Here is a 25,855-nt window from a genome sequence, read left to right as displayed (position 1 = left end):
CCCAGAGTCAATGATTCCCATTGGAGCAGAAGAAAAGGGGTAGCACAGGAGACAAGGGGAATTACAGGCCAACGAGCCTAACACCCTTTCTGGGAAACATGGTGGGAAAACTCATAGTAAGGAAAGTGCTAGAATGCCTGGAGAGGGAGCGGGGTTTTCATCCACTCAACATGGCCTCTGCAAAAGCAGGTCCTGTCTGAGGTATCTTGTGAATTCTATTACAAGGTTTCAAGGTGGCTAGATTGCAGGAACGTGTTGGAAGCAGTGCCTTTGACAAGGTCCTACATGTTATCCTTTTTGAGAGATTGATGAGCTTCAGGATAGATCATGGCACTGTCTGATGGATTGGGGCATGGTTGACAGACCACAAACAGAGGGTGACTATCAATGGGGAACCATGAGGATGGCCGGAAGTAATGAGCAGAGTTCCGCAGGGTTCAGTTCTGGTAACCACTCTGTTCAACCCTTTAATCTATGACTTGGAGGAGGGGATGAACAGTATGCTGATGAAATTCATGGACAACACCAAAATGGGGGCAGTGGTCACAACTGGGGATGAGGTGATCCAGCTTCAAAGGATCTGGACTGTCTGTGGAAGTGGGTGGGGGACCACAGAAAGGTGTTCAATACAGAACAGGGCTAAATCTTGTACTTGAGAATGAGGAATATGTGCAATAGTTACAGGACGATGGACAATTGGCCGGAGAGTGGCACTTGAGAAAGGCATCTTGTGGTACTTTTCAGAAGCAGGTTAAACATGAGGCCATATTATGATGCAGCGGTTAAGAAGGCAAACACCACCCCTGAAGAAACAAGGCTTCCAGGTGGAGTACATGTTGATACCACTCTATAAGACTCTGATGTGCCAACAATTTTACAATTGTGTCTTATTCTGGGCTCCACATTATAGGAGTAGCATAGCAAGATTAGAATTAGTTTAGTGTAGGGTACAAGGATTGTGGCCAGCTTGCAGAGGGTGCCATATGAGATGAGATTGAGGGAGCTGGGTCGTTTTAGCCTGTAGAAAGGGACACTCTAAGGGCATCTTATAACAACATTTAGGGATGTGAAGGGTCATCACACAGTAGAGGGGTGTGACCTGTTTTCCCCTGTGGAGGAGGAAATGACACGACACAATAGGGCAAAATTGGCTTCAGGTAGGTTGTCAGGAAGTATTTCTTGATGGTCAGGACCCCGAGGTCAGGGAATGGGCTTCATGGGAGGTTCTGGGGACCCCATCAGAGAGGGTGTACAGGGAAAGCTTGGACAAGCACATGTCGGATATTACATCATCTGAGCTGACTGGAGCTGGGGTTTAGACTAGAGGTGTGGAGGGCTCCTTCTGACTCCCTACATTTCTATAGTGTCTCTTTACCTCAGCAAAGCCTTTGACAAAGCACCCCAGCATATTCTGACCAGCAAACTAATGAGGAGAAATGAAAGCAGGGTACGGTCCTGTGGCCAGTGCTGTTCAATGTTTTTATTAATGAAGACAAAAAGACATATAAAATGTTCAGTAGATTTCCAGATGACACAACAGTGGGCAGCAGAGCTAGCAGTCCTGAAGGTGGGCAAATTTTTAAGTAATTTTTATAACTTGGAGAGCTGGCCTGAAAGCAACAGAATGAAATCTAGCAGGGATAAAGATCAAGTTTTGAACCTAAGAAAAAGAAATCAAATGCAGTTTTATGAGATGGGAGGTACTTGACTTTCCTCTGCTGCATGTGAGAAAGGTCTGCGAAATGAATTAAGAGGTATTCCTGCTGGATCAGATGCTCTGCTTTGTTTTTGCTGTTAGATGCTCCTTTTTATTCAGGTCAGGCCTCAGTAAGATAATGTAGCACTTGGGGAGGAAGATGCAGCCCAGCAGCCCAGCACCAGAGGCCATGATGGAGAAGATCTGCACAGCCCCCACATACTTACCCCTGGTGCTCAGGTAGGTGGGCACGAAGGACACCCAGACACTGCAGAAGACCAGCATGCTGAAGGTGATCAGTTTGGCCTCATTGAAGGCCCCAGGCAGCTTCCTGGCCAGGAAGGCCGCCAGGAAGCAGGTGGCAGCCAGGAAGCCCATGTAGCCAAGGTCAGCATAGAACATGGCCACAGAGCCTTCGTTGCACTGCAGGACAATCTGCCCAGTCTGGGAGTATTTGGCTGAGTCAGGGAAAGGTGGGGCAGTGGCCAGCCAGGTGGTGCAGATGACAACTTGGATACTGGAACAGGAGATGACAATGGAGTTGGCCAAGCTCTTCCCCAGCCATCCTCTCACCCTGTTGCCTGGCTTGGTAGCCACAAAGGCCAGCACCACAGTGATGGTTTTGGCCAAGAGAGAAGAGACGGCCACTGAGAAGATGATGCTGAAGGCTGTTTGTCGGAGGAGGCAAGTCACCTCACTTGGCTTACCAATGAAGAGGAAGGAGGACAAGAAGCAGAGCAGGAGGGAGATAAGGAGGATGTAGGAGAGGTCCCGGTTGTTGGCCTTGACAATTGGGGTTTCGAGGAATTTAACAAAGAGTCCCAGCACGAGTCCTGTGGTGAGGGATAAGAATAGGGTCAAGCAAACCAGGCTGATCCCCAGAGGTTCTTCATACGTGAGGAACGTGATGGTCTTGGGGATGCATCCATCTTGGTCCTCATTTGGGTGCTGATCTTCTGGGCACTGGCTGCACTGCTCTGCATCTACAAGGAACAGAAGTGACATTTCCCTCCCTGTTCTACAAGGAACTCTATGATTTTGTTCTCTGCTTCAATGAAGCCACTTCTTTCCATTCATGCACATCTGCTGTAGTGGAAAGTGCGGTTGCCCAATCCCAGATAAACCCAGTCCCACTTCTTCCTGAGAAACACCCACTGGGTCCCTTCCCTTTGATTTTCCCCTGACCCACGAGGCAGCTTTGGATGGATGCTGTAGAGGGGGAGGATGGGCCCACGTGCTTAGAGTTTCTGGGCTGTCAGGCCCTGTCCAGGGGCCAAAGGATCAGGTCTTTCAGGTCGGAGGGGATACTGATCATACTGCCTCTGCTACTGGGTGGGACAGACCTGGATGGAGTGAACCTTCTCCCTCATGGAGGGCCTCTGAGAAGATGTATTGGACTGGTATCTCAGCCAGTTAAATGCATAGATGGCAGGGTGCCTCATTTTTCTCCTTTACATTGCTTTTTGTTTCTGTGAACCACCACAAGAGTCTGGCTAAATGGCAGCTGAATAAATAAACCTAACTACTTGTCCATAATGATTCTTCAGCTGGCCCTGGTCTTGGCAGAAGTGTAAGCCATGGAAAATGTCACAGAGCTGCTTTAGAGTAGGGCTCTGCTTTCACCCTCTCATTCTGGGTTGCTCTCTCTCATTCGCAGGGAAATGTCTTGAAATCTGCAGGTAAGCCCTTCCATCCAATATCTGAGAGTTCACCCACTGCCAGCTGTTTAGTTGAGCCCATCATTGAATACTTTTGCAGGGGAAGTGCAAGTTGCACCCACTGCTGATCTGACCACTGCAATCAGAGACACAGGAAGGGGGCCCCATTTGAAGATGCATCGGGGAAAACCTTGAGACAATGTTTTTCCTTCTTAGTAGGGGCTGACTTCTCACCTTCTTGGGCAGAGAAAGTTCCTTCTCCACAGGGGTTGCAGGAGTAACAGCAGGCCGGCTCTCCTTTCTGAACCACCTTGACGGATCCTGGGGGACAGCTCTCCACACACTGGGAGCGGGGTAGGGGCTGAGGGAGATGACAAGAGACTTCAAGACAATCTCTTTTGGCACATTTAGCTACAGGAAGTAGACAGCTGGAAAGGAACCTCAGAATGTCCAGCCACAGATTTTGCAAGGCCTTTTCCCCAGTGCAGACGCTCCCGAGGTCAAAGATCAGGTCCAAAAGGGCTGAGCACTGATGGGATACGGGGGCTCTTTATATGTGTTTCTGAGAAAGTGTGTCTTGGTCCTTCCAGAGCCTCAGCATCTTCCCCAGGACTCCCAGGGATGCCTTATCAAAGGGTGGTCATTGCAGTCAGGGTGCAGCATATGTCATGCCTCCCTCTCTCCTTACACTCCTATATGTGGTACCTGCAGGAATGGAGGCTGCGGGGTACCCATCCTCACACTGGGGTTGTCCTGATGGGCAGACTGAGGGGGAACACAGCCTAGTCTGATGCTCGGGAGATGCTCAGCACTATGACAAGTTAAGGGCTCTTCCCCCACCTTGTTGATCTGTTTGGGCCACTCAGCAGCATCTTTGTTGATCATTAGGGTGAGGTCTCCTGCTCCCTGTCTTTCCAAACTCCCAATTTTCTTATGAAAGATAGACTTATTGGGAAACAGCACCCAGTGCACAATGTCGAAGTCCGCAACCAGCTCCCCGTTCTTGTCCCAAGATGCCCCATCAATGAGGGAAGCATTATAAAACTGGGGGTCCCTCAGGAAACGGTGAAGCTACAAGGGCAGAAGAAGCACCCCCTGTTAGTACTCAGCAAACTGCTTTTAGCCCACGGCCCACCCTCGACTCTTGCCAACTACCAGCTGTATCAGACTCAGGGGGCTTCCTGGGGCTTCTCAACCTTCACAGGGCCTTCCCTAGATCACCAAGCAGATTGAAGGTGGAAAGCACTTCCAGTATACTAATGGAGACCCTTCCAACAAGGTCAGTGTTAAAACTCCTCCTGATTTGGATGAAGCCTCATCCCTGAGAGACAGCCATGGATGAAAGCAGGCTCTGCCACTGCACAGTCCCTCACCAGCAAAGGCACTGACCTAAATTCTAGCAAAGGCTGCAATGGCTCTCACAGCTCAAAAGGGAACTGGGGAGATGTGCTTCATCAGAGGCTGGGGGAGGAGGCCAGGAGGAGCAGGCACAGCAGTAAGAGGTCTCCCTCCAGTGCGAGGCTGACAAGCATGGGAACCCAGGAAAAGCCCGCTGGATCCGACCAAAGGCCCAGCAGTCCATGCATACATGGTGGGGCAGCAGCCCACAGAACCCCACACCCAGGACGTGGGCATGAGCATTCTCAATCAGCTTTTCAGTGACTGGGGTAGGCAGTCAGAGCACATGGGGCTGAGCCAGCAAGAGGTAAGGGCTGGGCCGGTGAGCCAAGTGGATCAGCGGAAATCTCTGGAAGGGGACCAGCAAAGGGAGCATTAGATGGGGGCAGATTGAGTTTGTTTGTTTATTTATTTATTTATTTATTTATTTATTAAAACATTTCTATGCCATTCCCTGAAGCCTCGGGGCGGCTCACAACATGAAGTTAAAATATGAAAAATAACAATATGAAAAATAATATAAAATAAGTAACAATATAAAAGTTGACAGCCGGAAAATTGAGAGCCGGAAAGGGATACCTTTGACAAGGGCCCCACTTGTGACCCTGGTGCTTCCAGCCATGGGGAGAAGGGACATGCTAATTCCACATTGATATATTTGTCCCCCCGTTTTTTCCAGGCTTTCATTCTACTTTAGCAAATTCATTACTCTGGATGAACACATTTGTACAAGTGCAGAAGAAGGCATCAGCACTCACACAAATATATTCTGAATGAAATATTGCTTGAGTTAAAAAGCACACTGCATTTTCCCAAAATCATGAAACTCAGATCAAGTCACTCTGCTGCTGAGTCTGCTGTCCAGTTACAGAGAAATCCACATTCATTCAACTCAGAGAATCACAGAATGGGAGAGGTGGGAGGGGCCCATGGGCCACGGGGTCTAACCACTGTTCTGGGCAAAACTCCAAGTCACACCATACCTGACACAGGGCTTTTCCCCAGCCTCTTGAAAGTCTCCAGGGTGGGAGAGCACACCGCCTCCCAAGTTCACTGGCTGCATTATCAAACTGCTGCAACAGGTAGGAAAGTTTTTCAGTTGTGCAGCCAGAATCTGGCATTTGGCAATCTGACCCTGTGATTCCATGGCCTGCACTCTGGGATGCCTGAGAAAAGATGTGGTAGGTCTCGCTGGGTTCCCCATGCCCTAGCAGGATGAGGAAGAGCTGATGCGAGAAACTCAGAAAGGTACTGCCAGCCGAGGTTGGAGAGGCAAATGGTCTCTCCCTTGAAGGCAGTTTCCAATGCTCCCAGAAAAAAGCACATCTCATCACTCGCTGCAGCACCATGCAGTTCTCAGAGCCAATGTGCAGGATAAGTCTTTCAGGACAGAAGCACAGAGTGCTGGGCTCAGCAAGGAGATCTGCGACATAGTGGGAATACCTGCCAGGGCTGCTGCCTCCAAGTGTCCAGCCTGTTTCCACCTTTCTGCCTCCTCCTTCTCCTGGATCTGGATGATGCAGCAGCATCCATGGCCCGGGCCACAGCCAGGACACTGTTGTAAATAGTTTTACTGTCCAGAGACAGGATCCTTTCCCTCTGCTCTTGTGTTAGGGCATCCCAACTCTCCTTCTCCCTGCATCTTGTCCGGCCCTTTGCAGAAAAGGCCTGCTTTGAATGAAAACACTGAAATGCTTCCCTCACAAACAACTGAAGAGAGTAGGGAAATTTGGAAAAGTGATTAATTGCTTTCTTTTCATTTTTTTGGATAAGGAAGGAAAGTATGCCGTAAATGTTCTCTGAAGGAATCTGAGACACGAGCTCAAAGGAGAAATCCCACACAGCGGTTGTGATCCAGACTTTCCCTGTCAGGGGTTGTCTAAGGTAATCACTATATTTGTGTAGTGTAAGGATGCCCTCTATGAAGGAACTTGTCTCCGCACAATAAACATAAACATTGGGTTTTCCAGATGAGTGAATCCAGGCCTGATGGAGCTTCACATTCTTTGTTCTCAAGGCTGAGATGAATTGAGTGAAAACCACGCACACTCCACTCCTGGTGAACTTGGCGGTCAAGGCCCTCATGCACCTCCCTCCACTGTCGGTGTCTGCTGCAGCCAGGCCCACCAGTGTCCACCGGAAATGCAGGAAGAGCTGGACGATCCCCTCATATGGGGTGGGCTCCTTGGGGACCATCGGGTAGGAGAAGGGGAACTGGCTCTTATCACTCAGGGCATGAGAGGCAAATGCATGGCTGATCTGGCAGGGGAAGAAGAAAGCAGAGGCACGTGCTGTCTCTGAGCAGACTGGAAATCTTGCTCATCCCTTTTTAAGACCACCCAAATTAGGGAACATTTCTGCAGCATATGGTGGTGAGTTCCACAGTTTAAACATTGAAGAAGGGGTGAACCGCTGATCAAATTTGAAGACAATACTAAATATGGGTTTACCTGGATTTCAGCAAGGCCCTTGACAAAGTGCCCCATGATATCCTGGTTAAGAAACTGAGGAGTTTTGGGAAACACCAAAGCACTATCCTGTGGATTAGGAAATGGTTGACTTACCGAAAGCAAAGGGTAACCATTAGTGGGGAATCATCGGGATGGTGACCAGTGACAAGCAGGGTCCCCCAGGGCTCTGTCCTGGGGCCGATCCTGTTTAAACTTTTCATAAATGACATGGAAGAAGGGGTGAACAGTCTGCTTAACAAATTCACAGATGATACTAAAACTGGAGCAGTGGCCAGAATGGAGGAGCAGGTACTCCATATCCAAAAGGATCTGGACGGACTATGGAAGTGGGCAGGAGACAACAGGATGGAGTTCAATGTGGATAAGTGCAAGGTCTTGCACTTGGGGCATAGGAATAGCTGTCATAAGTACAGGTTAGGGGACAAGAGGTTGGAGAGCAGCACTTGTGAAAGGGACCTTGGGGTGCTCGTTGACTGCAGGCTAAATATGAGCCAGCAGTGTGATGCGGTGCTCAAGAGGGCGAACGCCATCCTTGGTTGCATAGCCAGAAGTGTGGCTTCTAGATCAAGAGAGGTATTACTACCACTCTATACAACTCTGGTGCAAATGCAACTGGAGTATTGTGCTCAGTTTTTGGCCCCTCATTACAGGAAGGATATAGCCAAGTTAGAGTCAGTGCAGCATAGGGCCACAAAGTTGGTGGCCAGTTTGTAGGGGATGCCGTATGAGGCGAGACTGAGGGAACTGGGTCTCTTCAGCCTGGAGAAGAGGAAACTCAGGGATATGTTGGCGACATACAGGTATGTGAGGGGATGTCACACAGAGATGGGTAAAGACCTGTTCTCCCCTGCAGAGGAAGGCAGGATGTGCGCCAACGGAGCAAAATTCAGGGAGCCAAGGTTCCATTTAGATGCCAGGAAGCACTTTTTGACAATTAGGACGACGAGCATATGGAATGGGTTTCCAAAGGCGGTCGCTGAGGCCCCATCGGTGAGGGTGTTCAAAGATAAGCTGGGCATGTCATGAGTGGAGCTGGCTGAAGCAGGGGGTCAGACTAGATTGCCCAGGAGGCCCCCTTTCTGACTCGCTCTGTTTCTATGTTTCTATGTGCTTGCTGTGTGCAAAAGTCCTTTCCTTTGGAAGACCAGTTCTGCAACCCTCCCTGTTCACCCCTCCATTTTTCCATTGGAATCAGCAAAGGACAGGTGCCCCGAGGCTGCAACCCCATGGACATTTGCATGGTAGCAACTCCATAGGAGCTCCCTACAGCTTGGTGCGAGACTAGGGCTTTGCAGAGGGACAAAGCTTTTCAGCCTCTCCCAGATGACTGCAGCCCCCTCACACCCATGTCTCTGAACTCAATGTGGAAGGGTCTGGCCGCTACTTCAGCTCCCCAAGAAATGTCAAAGTGGCCCATGACTAGGCCCCCAGATGCCCACCCCTCACCATCCTCACCTGCGGAGTTTTGTAGATGGCCAGCATGGCTGCAATCTGGGTGGAGATGTCCGAGTCGGATCCCTCGAGAACAGCCAGATGCAGAGTCTGCCTTCTGCAGCTGTAGTTGGGCACATTCACCTGCCCCGGAGAGAGCAGGTCCAGCAGGGCGTCTGAATTAAACCTTGCATCAAAAAAGTTGTCGTGAATGGTGTAGCCCAGAGAGAGGTTGGGGAGGAGCCCGGGGCTCTGGTTGACCTCCCGAACAGCAAGCAGGTAGGACAAGATATTCCGACTGTTTGCAGGTCTGTTCCTGAAAACATATATCATGGAATACTATACTCAGTATATTCAGATCTGAGATGGTTCAGCTTACAGTAAAGATAAGCAAGGGAAAGGGCTCAAAACTGGAAATGAAAGGAGGTTAAAAGGCAGCCCATCCTTGGGGGATTTAGGAGAGAGGGTGCCCATCTGCATATGCAGAGCCCACAACCTGGACGCACATGCCACTGCAATTCCCAGTTCCTGGCAACTGACAGATGCAGGCACAGTGCTGCTGGTACTGGAGGCTCGTCTGGAGGAGGAAGCCATGCCAGCCAGAGGTTTCCTGCCATGTTTTCTGGGATTAGAAGCCAAGCAGCAGTAGAATGTCTGGTCGTACACAACTCTGCTTCCCAAAGTGTCTCCCAGGAGCTGCTGCACATGAAGCAGCAACTTTGTTGAAGATTTGTGCCAGGAGGGGCACCAGATGTCCACCCAGAACCCTGGGTGTTTGGAGAGAAGTGGACAGTTATGGGGAAATGAAATTGGCAGAAAGTAAGGAAAAAGTCCATTCTGTCACCACTTCATGGCTAACCAGGCAATACGCTTGCTGAAGGGGATTCGCCCGAAATGCTCCACATCCTGAAAGGTCAAAATTCTTGCAGAGATTACCCCACCAATACGGGGGTCTCCTGTCCTTTGATAGCTGGAAGGGTTCGCTGTAACCCTCTCCAATGTCAGGGGACACTTGGCTGCCAACCTCCCACAGGTTTCCCAGGGCTGCAGCAGCAGCAGGAGCAGCAGCAGCTGTGCCAGCTCTGGGGTCATCCCGGCTCCCTGGCTCAGTGCCCGTTCTCCCCTCTGCAATGCAGAAGCCCCTGTGGAAGTGGCTGAGCCCCCTGCAAGGTTCAGCTCCCTGACCGCCCCTGCGGAGAAGGAGTCTGGCCAGGCAAAACTTCTTTCTGACAGAGATGGGGGAAGGAAGGTGCGCAGCATGTTAGCAGAGGGTCAAGCTCTGCCAGGGCTTTTACATTGTCACCTTCAGGCTCATGTGCAAGACGACAATTCTCCCCACTGCTCCAGAATCCCTTGCTTGTGTCAGAGGCCCCTGGGGAAACCGCTTGAGTCCGGGCAGCAGGAGGAAAAACAAATCACTCGGATTGTGGTAATTGCCAGTGGAAACCACCTCTCCTCTGAGACACCCCAGTTCCCTGGGCATCTTTGGTCACATCCAAAGAAACCCACTGCCATGAATGCCCTCATAGGTCTCCTGTGTGCTGGGGAGGCTTGATCAGGTTTCTGTGGGGAGGCTCATTCGGAATCAGCAGCTCAGGACCCCCTTCAGGGAAGTGTCTTCATGGGGTTGAGAGGTCAGGGCAACTGAGTGTTCAGAGGACTTGTCCCGTGAAAAGGGTCCCTGAATGTGCAACGTAGTGCACCTTCAAACGCTGTGGCCTGCCAGTCCCATCATGCCCAGGCATGTGGCTTCTGACTCATCCAAGAAACCTGCAGAGCACAGACCAACTCAAGGCCTCTGGAGGTCCCCTTGTCCTGTGCCCAGGGGTCTTTCCCCTAAACCAGGGTGGGCAACTTTCTTTTGCTGGTTGGGCTAATCCACTGTGCCCATGTTCATTTTTGTCAGACCACTGGGATCCAAGCATTGCCAGCAAGTCCTTCCCTGCCTTTGTTGCTCAGTCCCCTCTAGTTGACACTGTGGAGTGGTGGAATTGCAAAAAAGGCACAAGTGGGCATCCTGCGTATTTTGCCTGCAAATTTATATGCAACATTTTGCCTGTTCAAACAGGAGCCACTGAATATGCTGGTCTCACCCCACTTTTTGCCTCTGCCCAGTTTGAGAAGCTGCCATTGACGAGCATTCTTTGGCTCCAACTCCATCGAGCCCTCGCTTTGCTAGTTTAGCAATCAAGATAGCATGCAGAATCAAGAATTCAAGGATGGAACTTGCAAAGCTTCTCAACAAGCATGCTTTGGTTGGCAGCAGACCATCCATGGCTAACAACTTGCCCTCTCAACAGGTGAATGATTCCCTGGTCAGAGACTCTCCAGACTCCTGCCGCAGCCTCCTCAGCAAGTCACAGCAGGGCTGGAGCATCCACCATGGAGCTTGCATGCACCCTGGCAGACTGCAGGGAGAGCTCTGGCGGATTGGATGAGGCTCACCTGCCCGAAGTGTGTCCCTTACTCAGAAAACACCAAAATTCCAAGCCAGGTTATGTTTAGCATTCCTGTTCCTTTAAGGCTTTGAAACTCTCAGCTCTGCTGAGAGCTCTGTTCCAGTTCATTCCAAAAGGGTTTGCCATAGTTAATTCCTGTCAATTCTTGTGCTAACTGATAAGGTCAGAGAAATCCTTTTAGCAGCCTTGCAATCACCTTAATTTGCATGGTCCAACTCACAGCCAAGACCCCAATACTCCCTTGGCCTCAGTGATCATTATATCAATCTCCTGTATTCAGCATTATTGTATTAACTCTCCTCTGCAGATCTCTCACACTCTTTCTGACAGTGTTTTCAGTATTTTGTCATCATCTGCCCTGCTGGGCACATGTGACCCAGAACCTAAAAAACACTCTGCATGTGTTCTAAATGTTTGTAGCTAGTTTCACCTCTACCCAGCAGCTCTGTGTGGGTTCCCTGCAGAGGTCTTTCAATAAACTGCAGAGGTACAAGGCAAATGGGGTCTTCTGCACTGAATCCATTTATTTACTCTTGCGGCCACTATTGAGCCACCCTGACAGTTTTGCAATGAAGGTGAGATCAGTGGGTTCCTTTATGTTTAACCTGGGCTGTAAATTCAGCCAAAATCTCCCCCTTTTGGGGAGCACATACTGGCCCTCCTGAGGCTCTTTGGGGATCAGGGGCTAATAGACTGGCAGGTTTAGAACCTCATTGCATGCGGTTTGTTGAAGGGACTCAGAAGGCTTGGGGGTTCAGAGTCTCTTGAGGTTCCCTGATGCACTCTGCTACATGAGGTTGTGGAAGCTTGTGGACTTCCAGGGCAATGCACATGCAAGTGACAGGGAAGTGCTTGTTTTATTTTTTTATTCTTTATACTGCTTGACCCTGATAAACTCCAGCAGGACCAAATTTTAACAAGGCCTAGAGACCCCTCTGGTCTGGAAGGGATGGCTCTGTTTCAGTAGGAAGCTGCTGGACAGCTTTCCTAGGCATTTTGATATTTAATAATCTGGGTTGATCGGGAGAAAAAATTAGGAACAAAAGCTTATAGGCAAGTTGGACATCAGCATGCAAGACCTTGTATTGGTGCATCAGAAAGCACAAAATGAGCAGTTTGTTTAAAGTTCTGCACACGTGAGTGCAGGACATGTTTGCCCTGAGATTTGTGGAAAGCCTTGTGTTCATTGTGTGTGTGTGTTCTGTCTTGTCTGCTTGCATTTTAAAGTCTTCCCCTTTCTGGGAAGTAGGCATAGCCCAGAGTGGGTTTTCTGGGGGGCACCTCAGGGAATAGAAGCTCCCCCATGCAGTTGCATCAACCTTCTTGCTAGGCCAATTGCCTGATGACCAAGAAGAGATGAATGCAAGGCAGGGAAAGACATCTTGCCCCTGAGATGGGAGTACATAAAATCCTTGCCTGGATTGAGAAAAGCATTCATGATGTCAATTCCTGAGTCCAAGCAAGGCAGAGTTCAGGTGGGAAAAAAGGTGATGATCAGGGCATGTGTGTATGTGCCTTTTTTTCCCCTTCCGCCGTCCCACAAAAATGGGCCAGAACCTGGAAGTGAGGAAATGTGTGCACCTTTAAACCACAGGTCCTACCCAGTTTTCTGGACACCCTCAATATACTTATCCCATGTGGAAGCCCTGTGAACAAGGAAGTTATGTAGGGAAAGGCTTCATGCAGGCCCCTTCCTGGCCAGAAACAGGGGTTTTGAGCCACCCCCACCTGCCTAAGGCTGCTCCCCTTTTCTTTCTATAGGACGGAACACTTGCATTTGCAATTGCAGGAGTGGAGGCAGGTGGGCAGATGGTCAGAGGCTGGGGTGGGTGGAGGACAGAAAAAAACTGTTGAGAAATCTCATGGAAACCTCTTTGTGGGGAAAGAAGGTTGTTGAACAAAAGACCCTGAAAGCACTCTCAATGAGGGGCTAAGGGAAGATTTTTTTCCCTTTTTCCCTGGAAGGGAGAACTTCTAGACACATTTCAGTCTGGCTCCAGACTGGGCTATGGAATGGAAACTAACTTGGTTACCCTATGTGATGACCTCTGTAGGGAGAGGGACCGTGGGGGGAAGGCATCCCTGGTGGTTCTCCTGGACCTCTCAGCAGCTTTCAATGCCATCGACCATGGAATCCTTCTGCATAGGCTGGCTGCCCTGGGTATTCTAGGCACTGCCTAGGGGTGGTTCCACCCCCACCTGACTGGCTGATTCCAGAGAAGGTGGGGGGGGGATTGCAGCACTGTGTCATGAGAGTTCTGCCATGGACTTCCCCAGGGATCCATCCTATCCCCCATTCTTTTAACACTACCTGAATCAGCTGGGAGAGATCATCTGAGGGTTAGGGCTGTGGCGTCATCACTATGCTGATGACACCCAGCTATCCCTCTCTTTTGTATCTAGTCCAGGTGAGGTGGTGTCTGTCTTTAACAGGTGCCTAGCAGGGGTAATTGGCTGGATTAGGGCCAATAAATTGAGGCTCAATCAAATTTAAGGTGCTGTTGGTGACCTGCAAAGCCCTGAATGGCTCGGGTCCAGTATGCCCGAAGGAATGCCTTCTTCAGTATGTGCCCTCCCACACCTTGAGTCTGAGGTGAGGGTCCTGCAACAGGAGCCCTCCTTGAAAGAGATAAGGAGGGTGAGCACTCAAAGGGGGGCCTTCTCCGTGGAGGGGCCCCAACAGTGGAATCTGCTCCCAAGGGAGGTTTGCCTGGCACCCATGATAAATTTTTTTCTGGCACCAGGTGAAATCCTTTTTATTTTACCGTCATTTCAATGTTTAGAGGATTTGTACTGGGATTTTATCTTAGTTGGAAGTTGTGCTGCTTTATTACTTTTATTCTTTTCACTGTAAACTGTCCCAAGATGCTTGTGGTGGACAGGTTAGAAAAGTGTTTAATACATAAATAAACAAATGGTTTTTTTTAATTTAACCTAATTTAATTTAATTCAAATTAATTTAACTGTATTTTAAATATTCTCATAAAGATTTCTTATTTTACTGTAATGTTTGGTGAACTTATGGGATTTGTTAATTATGTTATGTGAGGCTAAATTTTATCATGTGCATCTTTTATTTTATTGTTTTATCTATTTCACCTGTTTATTAACTCTTTTATTGTATCTTATGTATTCTATGCTGTTTAGGCCAGTGTAAGCCACCCAGAGAACCTTTGGCACATGGGATGGCATGGAAAGGCAATGAAATAAATAAATGAAGAAATAAATACTTCTGAGCACATAAATGTGGAGCAGCGAGAAAGACCCGATCATCCTTGCTTCCCCTTCCCATTCCCCATATTTTCTCCCAAATCAACCCCTCCTTGACCGCACTACCCCCACATTCACCTCTTGTGTAGATTTGGGCTTCCTCCCTCCTTTACCTGTAACAGAGAAGGCAGTAGCAGAGAAGGGGCTGGACACATCCCACACACATGGACTCAGTCATGGAAGAGATGCCCCCTCCCCAGGATGGCTTACAAGTCCACAAGTCCACAAGTCCATAACTGCTTACAAGAGGCAGTAAGATCCAGGATGAAATTCTTGGAAATTGGAAAACAAGATGCCTTCACATCTTAGTCAGGTCATAAAACCTTGTCCTCTTTTTCCTAGTTCTGAAAGAGAGCTCAACAATATGGGATAGGAGGGACTGAGGATTGAGTAGGAACGTTGATGAGGGAGGCCCAGGCTGCCCCCTGCAAGGTGCTCCCAGTTGTGGTCCCTGGTCAAAAGCGTCATGAGGCTGGTCAAGCCAAGAGGCAAGTTTGCAAGTGCAAATGCAGCCTCATGAAGAAGTCCAGAAGAAAAATAACACACTGAGTTGGAATCCCTAGCCTTCAGTCAGTGTGATCTACTGGTGAGATCTAGTGTCCAGTGATTCCCCTCCTCCCTACCAGGACCAAATTGTTAACACCCCAGCTCTGCTTTAAAAAAAATCTTGAGAATGGACCTCCCATCCCAAGCATTACTTTATTTCTATTATTACAAACTGTAGCTATTATTTCATAGAAACTATAGCAAGGTTAGGATCAGTTCAGTGTGGGGTCATACAGATGCTAAGCAGAATGGGTGGCTGGAAGAATCCCATGTGAGATAAAATTGAGGGAGGTAGACCATTTCAGCCTGGAGAAGAGGACACTTAGTGCTGATCTCATGGCAACATGCACGTATGTGAAAGGGTGTTGCACAGCAGGAGAGCGATGACCTGTTCTCTGCAGTGCAGAAGAGGATGTGGTCCAATAGCAAATAACCAGGAACCAATTTTGATGTAAGAAAGTATTGCCTGATGGTTAGGAGGCCGAGGATATGGAATGGGCTTCAATGGGAGGTCGTGGGAGCACCATCACTGTGGGAGTTCCAGGAAATATTGGACAAGCACATGCTGGGTATTGCATCGGTAGAGCCATTTGGACCCAGGAGTCAAACTGGATTGCCTGAGAGACCCCTCCTGACTCGATACAATACTACATTTCTATACTGTGTCTTCATGTCACCAAAACTTTTGACTAAGTGTTCCTTTATATCCTGATCAGTAACGCAATGAGGAAACTGCAGGGCTCAGTCAGGGGTCCAGTTCCCTGCAACACTTTTCTTAATGACTAAGACAGGAAGGAACATGGAATGCTTATTAATTATGCAGATGACTCAAAATTGGGCAGGAAAGCTTGCACCTTGAAGAAGGACTTATTTCAATGTGAGTTTCATAGTTTGGACTGAAAGCAACAGAATGAAATCTAGCAGGGATAAGTATCAAGTTCTGCACATAGGAAAAAGAAGCAAATGCAGAGGTTTCAGATGGAGGGCGTAGACTTAGCAGTGCTATAAGTGAGAAAGTACTGGGAAATCAATTCAAAAGAATTCCTGCTGCATCAGATGTGCTGCTTAGTTTCTTGCTGTTAGATGCTCCTTTGTATTCAGGTCAGGCCTCAGTATGATAATGTAGCACTTGGGGAGAAAAATGCAGCCCAGCAGGCCAGTGCCAGAGGCCAAAAGGGAGAAGACCTGCACAACCACCATATACTTGCCCCTGGTGCTCAGGTAGGTGGGCACGAAGGACACCCAGACACTGCAGAAGACCAGCATGCTGAAGGTGATGAGCTTGGCCTTGTTGAAGGCCTCAGGCAGCTTCCTGGCCAGGAAGGCCACTGTGAAGCAGATGGCTGCCAGGAAGCCCACGTAAGGGCAGCATAGAATATGACCACCATGCCTTTGTTGCACTGCAGGATGATCTGCCCAGTGTGGGTGTACATGTCAGAGTCAGGGAAGGGTGGAGAGGAGACCAACCAGATGGTGCAGATTAGCACTTGGATACTGGATCAGATGATGACAATGGAGTTGGCCAAGCTCTTCCCCAGCCATTCTCTCACCCTGTTGCCTGGCTTGGTGGCCAGGAAGGCCAGCACCACAGTGATGGTTTTGGCCAAGAGAGAGGAGATGGCCACTGAGAAGGTGATGCTGAAGGCTGTTTGTCGCAAGAGGCAGGTCACTTCCCTTGGCTTACCAATGAAGAGGAAAGAGGACAAGAAGGAGAGCAGGAGGGAGACGAGAAGGATGTAGGAGAGGTCCTGGTTGTTGGGTTTGACAATTGGGGTTTCAAGGAATTTAACAAAGAGTCCCAGCACGGATCCTGTGGTGAGGGATAAGAATAGGGCCAAGCAAACCAGGCTGATCCCCAGAGGTTCTTCATAGGCCATATGCAGAGAAATCCACATTTATTTGACTCAGAGAATCAGAGAATGAGAGAGCTGGAAGAGACCCGAGGGCTACCAGGTACACCCCTGCTCAGGGAAGGACTCCAATTCATAACATCCCTGGCAGATGGCTATCCAACTGCCTATTCAATGCCTCCAGGGTGGGAGCGCCCGGAGCCTACCAAGGTCTCTGGTTCCAGTATTGAACCTCTTGAACAAGCAGGAAGGATTTTCGGTCCTGTAGCCAGGACCTCACATTGGGCAACCTGAGCATTTGATTCTGTGTCAGGCACTTGGAGGTGCCAGAGAAGAGGTATGCTCCCCCCTCTTGGTTGCAGCCTTGGAAATCTGCTGCAGGTCCCTGGCTTTTACATATCCAAGCAGGACAAGCAAGTTCCTCTGCGTGAAACCCAGAGAGCTGCTGCCAGCCCATGTGTGCAATGCGGAATTGGAGAGGCAGTTGGGGTCTCTCTCGAAGGCAGTTTCCAACAATCCCAACAGGGATGCACCAGAGACAGAAAGAACTTCGCTCACTGGGAAACTGGGCCTTTCAGAGAGCGTTTGTCCAGGAAAAGTGCTGCAGGATAGAGGAACTGAATGCCAGTTTCAACAGGGAGATCTGAGACACAAATGGAATACCTGCCAGGGCTGCAGTCCCTGAATGCCTGGCCAGTCTCCACCTTCCTGCCGCTTCCTCCTCCTGGATCCTGATGAAACAGCAGCATCCAGAGTCTGGGTCACGGCCAGGACACTGTTGTAAATGACATGGCTGTCCAGAGACAGGATTCTCTCAGTCTCCTCTTGTGAACTGGCGGCCCAATTCTCCTTCTCCTTGCATCTTGTCTGGCCTTTCACTGTTAAGCCCTGCTCTGAGAAAAGCACTGAAATGCTTCCTCCACAAGTACTTCAATAGACAATTCAAATCTCCAAAAGAAGGGATCAACTGCTTTCCCTTCATTTTTTTGGATAAGAAAGGAAAAAATGCCATTGACGTTCCGTGAAGGTATATAAGTCACCAGTTCCAAGGAGAAGTCCCACACAGCAGTGGTGATCCACACTTTCCCTGCCGTGGGATCTCTAATGTATTCAGTGTAGTGTTGTATTATATAGATGCCCTCCAGGAAGGAGCTTGTCTCTGCACAATAAACAAAAACATTGGCTTTTCCCGAGGAGTGAAACCAGACCTGCTGGAGCTTAGTGTTGGCTGTATAGAGGCCGGAGATGAATTGTGTGAAAACCACACACACTCCACTCCTGGTGAACTCCAAGGTGAGGGCCCTCATGCAGCTCCGTCCTCTATCTGAGTCTGCAGCAGCCAGGCCCACCAACATTCATCGGAAATGCAGGAGCAGCCAGCTGATCCCCTTGTACTGGGTTGGCTCCTTGGGGATTATCGGGTAGGAAAAGGGGAACTGGGTCTTATCACTCAGGGCATGAGAAGTAAACGCATGGCTGATCTGGCAGAGAAAGATGATGGCAGAGCTGCATTTTGCCTCTGATCAGTGCTATAATCTTGCTCATCCCTATTTCAATGCCATCCAAATTGGGGGCCATTTCTGCACCTTGTGGTGGTGAGTTGCACAGTTTCCCATGTGCTGTGTGCAAAAATAATTTCCTTTGGAAGGCCACTTCTGACCACAAAATCCTCCCTGTGCAGCCTCCCTATTTCCCTTGAAATGCTGAGGAGAAAAGGAGGCCTGAGCTTGTAGTTCTATGGAAATTTCCATGGTGGAGCTGCTATACCATGGGCCTAGTTAGCTCCCCAGGTCATGGCAGATTGACTGGGGACTCAGGGTGCAAATGCCGGTCACTCTCCTTCCTTACCTGTGGGGCTTTGTAGAGCCCCATCATGCCTGAAATCTGCAGAGAGATTTCCCAGTCACTCCCTTCTAGGACAGCCATGGTGGGTTTCTGTCCCCCACAGCTGTAGTTGGGCACTCTGGCCTGCCCTGGAGAAAGCAGGTCTAGCAGGGCGTTCGAAGTCAGCCTTGCATCAAAAAGGTTGTCATGAACACTGTAGCCAAGAGTCATGTTGGGAAAGAGGTTCTGGTTGACCTCTTGAGCAGCAAAGACGTAGGACAAGATATTCCAATAGTTTCTGCATCTATCTTTGCAAACATATGCCATGCAAATAGGATATTCAGATCCGGCACTGTTCAGCTAAGAATAAAGGTGAGCAAGGGAATTGTCAAAGAACTAAGACCAAAAGGGTCTTTCAAGGAAGCCCTTCCCTGGGGGATTCAGGAGTGCAGAGACCCAGATGCACACGTGGAACCCACAAGCAGGACCCATGTGCCACCATACCTCCTGCCACAATTCCTGGCAACTGAGAGACCCAGTCTAACTTCTGCTGGAACTGGTGGCTCAGCCTCAGAAAGGAGGCAGGCCAGCCAGGGGCTGGAAGGAGATACATGATTCTACTTTCCAAAGGGGCTCCCACCTTCCTGCCCTGATCCCAGGGCTTACACAGGAAGCAGTGGTTTTCCTGTGCATAGCAGGATGACAGAAAACGTCCTGTCTGCTTGTACCAACTCTGCTTCCCAAGGGGGCTCTCGCCAGCAGCAGGACATGCCATGGCAACATTAGTGGAGATTGGTGCCAGAATGGGCCCCAGGCATCCACCCAGACATCCATTCAGATTGCTGGCTGTTTATGGGCACATGGATAGTTCTGGAGAAATGAAGTCGGCAGAAAGTAAAGAAAGGTCAGTTCTGTTTCCACTTTGGGCTTACACAGAGGGACACTCACTGTGGGGAAGTGTGTTGAAAAGGCTCCCATCCCAAAATCCCAGAAGATGTACAGAGATGACCCCACCAAGGAGGGGTCTCCTGGCCTGTGATAAATGGATGGGTCTACTGTAACCCTGTCCAACCTCAGGGGGCACTTGGCCACCCGGTTCCTGTGGGTGTCCTGGGGCTGCAGCAACAGCAAAAGGAGCAGCAGCAGTGGCTGCACCTGCAGGGTCATCCCAACCCCCTGGCACCATGCCTGTCCTCCCATCTGCAAGACTGAGACCCCTGTGGAAGGGGCTAAGCCCCCTGCAAGGCTGAGCCTCCCAGGGTGAGGAGAAGGAGCCTGGACAGGCCAAACAGTCCTTCGGGAAGGAAGGAGGGCAGGAATTCACATGACTGCCGGGCCTGCGCACAGCAGCCGAGCCCCAAGCATCACCAGAGCTTTTATGATCTCACCTCTCAGGCTCACCAGGGAGGAATTTTTCTGCTGGGAGGTTTGTTGAAAAGTTCCCCTTCCCAGTAGTCCAGTTTTCATGCAGGGATAACCCCTCCAATAAGGTCATCTCCTGGCCTGTGATAACTGGAAGGGTCTGCTATGGCACTACCCCAGGTCAGGGGGCACTTGGCTGCCAGGCTCCCACACGTTTCTTGGGGCTGCAGCACCAGCAGGAGCAGCAAGGGCAGCAACTGCAGGGACATCCCGGCTGCCTGGCTCAGCACCGCTCCTCCCCTTCACAAGGCAGAATTGGCTGTGGAAGCAGCCAAGCCCCCTGCAAGGATGAGGCTCCCTGGCTGCTCCAGGGAAGAGGAAGCCCAGCTTGGTCAAGCAGCCCTTACGAAGGGGGCAGGGAAGGGAGCGGCCCAGCATGGCAGCGGAGCCCCAAGCTGCACCTGGGCTTTTACTTTGTTGCACTTTGGACTCCTGAAACCCTTGTTTGTGCCAAAGGCCCCCTGGGAAAACTGTCTGAGGACAGGCAACAGGAGGAAGAGAAGGTCCCTGGGGTTGTGATAATTTCCTGGAAAAACCACTTCACCTCTGAAATACTCAGACTCCCTGGTCTGCTGCATCCACAGCCCAAGAAACACACCAGTGCTAATTCCCTCATGAGGCTCCCATCTGTCAGGGAGGGTTGAGGAAGATCTATGGGAAGGCCTGTTCACAAGAAGAGGCCTGTGACACACTTCCGGAGATGCACCTTCCAGGGTTGAGGGGTCGGGGGAGCCAAGGGTTCAGGGGACTGGTCCCATGGGGATGGTCCCTGGATGTGCAACATAGAACACTGAGCAAATGCATTGGCCTGCAAGTCCCATCACGCCCAGCCTGTGTAACTGCTAGTCCCTGCAACAAACCTGTAGAGCACCAAACTGACTCAGGGAGCCCTTGGAGGCTGTCCTGGCCCCTACCCAATGATCCTTCCTGCAGAACTCCTGTGGCTTCCTTGGATAGGATGTTGCTTTCCTCCATTCCAGAGTGGGCAACTTCTGGAGGCTGGGGGTTCGCTAATCCACTGTGCCCATTTTCATCACACCTCGGGATCCAGGCATTGCCCATGTGCATTTCCTCGCCTGATTTCCTGCTTGGTAACCTCTAGATGGCACTGTGGAGGGGTGGAATAGTAAAAACTTACAAGCCAGAAGGCTTTTGGAAAAGTCCCTTACAAAAGGCTGCTGAGCAAACTAAGTAGTCATGGGGGACGTCTTTCAAACTAAGAAGAAAGATGGTGGGGATAAATTACAACTTCTCCCACTAGATTGGGGTCCCCAGTGAGGAACTTCATGTTAATGCATTGGGACCACTGCTGTTCAACCTATTCAAAAATGACCTGGAATTTGCAGGAAGCAGTGAAATTTGCAGGAAGCAGGAAGCAGGCCCTGTTTCTGATGAAAATAAACTTTTTGGGACTGTTAAAAAGAGAGGAAGTGTGAAGAGCTCCAAAGGAATTTCTCCAAGGGGGTAGGATGGGCCTCAAAATTCACCCTAAGCCTAAGCCTAAGGTTGATGTAGACTGAGATGGGAGTGACTGACCAAGGAAGGGCCCTCAGGGTAGTGGAAGACAACTGGGTGGAAGCGTGGGCCCCATGTGCAGCTGCAGCAAAGGAGGCAGACTGCATGCTCGGCAGGGCCAGGAGTGGAAGAGAAAATCAAGCTTCTGAACTCTTACTTCCCTTACAGAAATAGTTGGGGCAGCCGCACTTTGAGTACTGAGGTCAGTTCTGGCTGCCTCACCTGAAAGAGGACATCTCTGAGTGGGAAAAGGAAGAAGAAGGGCAACAAAAATGATCCGTGGACTGCAGAGATCCACTGTGAGGAGCGGCTACGGCAACTGGGACTGCTCAGCTTCGAAGGAAAGTGAGAGGTTTTAAAGTTCGGCACTTGGTGGAAAAAGTAGAGAATTTTTCTTCTGCTTGCATCACACTGGAACCCAGGGTCATTCCATGACACTGATGCCTGGGAGATTTGTGACAGGTAAAGGAAGCCCTTCTCCACATAGTGTGTAGTTCAACTATGGAGTTTGCTCACAGTCTGGATGCACTTAGGTTGCTATTGGAGAGGTGCATGAGGGAGGAAGCTCTCAGGGCTACTAGCCTTGCTGGTGTTGTGAATGTCCAAATAAATCCTCCAATAAAATGAAAGTTTTTTGTGCATCCTTCTTTTTTCTTTTTCTTTTTTGTAGCACCAGCAGAGGCTGGGGGAGTGCAGAAAGAGTGGCCCAGGGACTTGTGAAGGCAAGATAGGAGCTTGGGCACAAGATCAGGGGGTGGACAGGAGGAGTGGAGAGGAAGGGCAGGGCTAGTGAGGCCAGGGAGGCCAGAGGGGGTGGGGCCTCTCAGGACCACAAATCCGAGTTGGCAAGAAAGAGGCATTTCCAGGCTGCTGCAGTCACTCTGGGCTCTCCAGCATGTCTGCACATGGTCTGTATCGTGTGTCTATTCGCTTGTCAGGTGTGCTACTCAGGTGCCCCAGCATGCAACAAAGAGATGAGGGGGCTCGGGCAATGGCTCCCAACCAGGACAAGCCCTGCAGGAGCTCAGCTCTGGTTCCCCCCACATGTTTTGCTTGTGCTGATCAGCAGCTTCACAGCCAGCAGCATATTCCCCAGAAGGCTAGTGGGGGGGGGGCAGCATTAATTAGGGGCAGGCTTGATGACCTTTGTGCACCCATTGCCCTCCCAAAGAGAACCATCCTGCAACCATCTTCCAGTCCAAGAGGAGGAGGGTGGAGCATGGGCAGCATTTGCCACTTCAGCAAGTCCAGGGAAGTATTAATTTTCCACCCCGATTTCCAAGACAGGCAGGCCTCGCAGCTCAGGGACAGGGCCACCAGATGCCCCCATGGGTGGTGCAGGCAGGTGGAGAAGTTGGCAGGATGGAGCAGGACCAGTGGAAAGAAAGAGCCAGGATGCCTGCATCCGATTCCCAGAAGGGTATGGCAGGACCAGAGCTGATGGCAGCATCAGGAACGGGTGTCTGGCAGGACTTTCTTTGCAGCCTTCCAAGCAGAACAATTGTATGAAAAAGCTTTGAGTTGCCACCAGCAGTTCCAGGGCAATTCTTCTCAAAACCTGGGCAGGAGAGACATCCCCTTCCCAGGCCTACCTGGGGCTCCCAAGTGCCATGGACACTTGCCCTGGACCTCATCCGGCAAGCCCCCACGGATCTCACAGCGATCCTGCAAGAACTTGGCAGAGGATTGGGCTGACTTCTCAGTTGGGACATTCAGGCAGTGGCTTTGCTGTGCAGATCTGGATGGGCAGAGTGGCTGCCCTTGCTGGGCAAACTGCACAGGGCTGGCTGCACCAGCCATGCTCCTTTCAGTTCCAGAGAATGCCATCCAGACAGTGCCACATAGCATGCCCTGGCCTCCTCAGGTGTTCCACAATGGAATCCCCTTTCTCTTGCATGCAGCTCTCCATGAAATAGAATTTGCTTTTATAGGAAACTGTCCCTCCAACACAGACGCAGAAAGGGATTGCTTGCTTTTCAGAGGGAAGTTATATTCACAGGCATGTGATATGCACAGCAGCCATGCTGGGCATGGGGGGCACTCCCTGATGAATCGGACAGGCCCACTCCCAAGCCTGGAGAAACTGACCCTCCTGGGTGACTTGCTGCGCTGTAGATTGGACTCAATGAGGAACACCTATGAGAAGGCATAGAAAGGGCAGCGCAGGGAAGGAGGATAGAAGGGGACCAGGAGAAGGCTTGGGAGGTGAGGGAGCAAGATGCGAGGGAAGGATGTGGAGAAGAGCAGGACAAGAAGCATCAGAGAGGCAGACCAGTTTCGCAGTTGCTCACGATGGAAGGAGAGGAGGTGAAGGCCGGGGAGGTCCCAAGGCTGGAGAAGAGGCCTGGGACTCCAGGCTGTAGGAGCAGGTGCTGAACTTACTGGAAAGCACCTGCTGGGTTGGGGCAGCTCTTCACCCAGTGGGATTTCTGAAGGAAGACCCAATGCTCCTACAGAGCCATGTGGACAGTTTGCCAGTATTTCCGAAAAAAGAGAGAGAGGAATGGTGTACAAGGAAGGAAGACAGGCACTAAACCGCTCTGTTCTGTTTGGGGAGGTGCTGTACCACAATGGTAGAGGCACTACTGGGTGTGCTAAGGTCCTGCGTTTCATCCCTGCCAGCCTCTTCAGTCAGCTGGGAAAGGCAGCCAGTGATGAGCAGAGTTGCCCAGGACTCAGTTCTGGAAACAATTCTGTTCAACACCCTTATCAATCACATGGCGGAGGGACAACCTGCCTGCTGGGTTAATTCTGCACAAAGCCAAAGCTGGGGCAGTGGCCACAACTGGGAGGCACAGTCCAGGTGCAAACTGGGGAAGTGTGTGGGGAAAAACAGGATGGTGTTCAGTAGAGATCAGGGCAAAGTCCTGTACTTGTGACTCAGGAATAAGTGCAATAGTTACAGGATTAAGGACAAGTGGCTGGAGAGTGGCACTTGTGCAAGAGACCTTGGGGTACTTGCTGGCATAGGCCAAAAAAGAGCTAGTCGTATGACATGGTGGTTTAGAGGGTAAATGTCACCCTTGGATGTACTGCCAGGAGCGTGACTTCCAGATACAGAGAGCTGTTGGTGGCACTCTAGAAGACTCTGGTGCACCCACAACTGGAGTACCATGTCTGATTCTGGGCTTCACATTATTGGAAATGAATAGCTAGTTTAGAATCAGATCAGCACAGGGTCAAAAGGATGGTAACAGGATTGCAGGGAATGCCATTACAGATGAGACGGAGGACACTTGCCCCTTTCAGCCTGTAGAAGGAGACACTCCAAGGGCATATTACTGCAACATATAGGAATGTGAAGGGGTGTCACACAATGGAGAGCCGTGACCTGTTCTACTCTGTGGTAGAGGAACGTTCACAGTCCAATGGGGCGAAGCTCAAGTAACCAGTTATGCGGTTGGATGTCAGGAAGTACTTCCAGAAGGTCAAGATCTGGAGGACATGGAATTGGATTCCATGGAGGGTGAGGCGAGCTCCATCACCAAGGGTGTGCAAGGAAAGATTGAACAAGCACATGTTATGTAATACATGACCAGAGCCAACAAGAGCCAGGGGTAAAGGAGTATGGCCTGGAAGGCGACTTCTGGCTTAGTATGTATCTTCGTTTGTGTAGTATATCTTGACTTAAGCAAAGCTTCTGATCAAGTATCTCAGGATATCCAGATCAGCTAATTGATGAGGGGAGGTAGCTGCAGAACTCAGTTTTTTTTAATGACTCAGACCTGGAGGCACAGACAATGGTATTTAAAATTGCACATGACGCAAAAATGGGCACCCTGGAAGTCAAAAGAATTTCAATGTGATTTTCAGGGATGGACAGGAAGCAACAGGAAGAAATATCAAGTTCTGCTACTTGGGAAAAAGAAAAGAAATGCATTCACCAAACAGAAAGTCCTTTGCTTAGCACTTCTACAAATTAGGAAGTTCTGGGAAATGAACTCGACTTCCTGCTGCATCAGATGTCCTACTTTTCTTTCAATGTTAGATGCTCCTTTGTATTCAGATCAGGCCGCAGGAGGATAATGTAGCATTTGGGCAGGAAGATGCAGCCCAGCAGCCCAGCACCAGAGGCCAAGATGGAGAAGACCTGCACGGCCACCATGTAATTGCCCCTGGTGCTCAGGTAGGTGGGCACAAAGGACACCCAGACACTGCAGAAGATCAGCATGCTGAAGGTGATGAGCTTGGCCTCGTTGAAGGCCCCAGGCAGCTTTCTGGCCAGGAAGGCCACCGTGAAGCAGACTGCAGCCAGGAAGCCCATGTAACCAAGGGCAAGATAGAACATGAACACAGAGCCTTCGTTGCACTGCAG

The 25,855-nt window shown here is 50.2% G+C and overlaps 1 protein-coding gene across 1 annotated transcript; it reads right to left on the bottom strand.

Moving 5' to 3' along the window:
• Positions 1 to 1,768: 1,768 nt before the first annotated feature.
• LOC123023269 (vomeronasal type-2 receptor 26-like) lies at positions 1,769 to 9,746 on the bottom strand. The gene is made up of 6 exons (XM_044429750.1): positions 9,514 to 9,746; positions 8,679 to 8,970; positions 6,880 to 7,011; positions 4,195 to 4,425; positions 3,589 to 3,697; positions 1,769 to 2,679 (listed from the first exon to the last, which is right to left on the bottom strand). The coding sequence occupies exons 1-6, from the start codon at positions 9,744 to 9,746 to the stop codon at positions 1,769 to 1,771; spliced, it is 1,908 nt and encodes a 635-aa protein (XP_044285685.1).
• Positions 9,747 to 25,855: the final 16,109 nt, after the last annotated feature.

Source organism: Varanus komodoensis, unplaced genomic scaffold, assembly GCF_004798865.1.
Source record: "Varanus komodoensis strain SLA01 unplaced genomic scaffold, ASM479886v1 scaffold202, whole genome shotgun sequence".
Lineage (NCBI taxonomy): Eukaryota > Metazoa > Chordata > Lepidosauria > Squamata > Varanidae > Varanus > Varanus komodoensis.
Note: the sequence above shows the minus strand (reverse complement) of the source record. Positions and strands in the feature narration are given on the sequence as shown.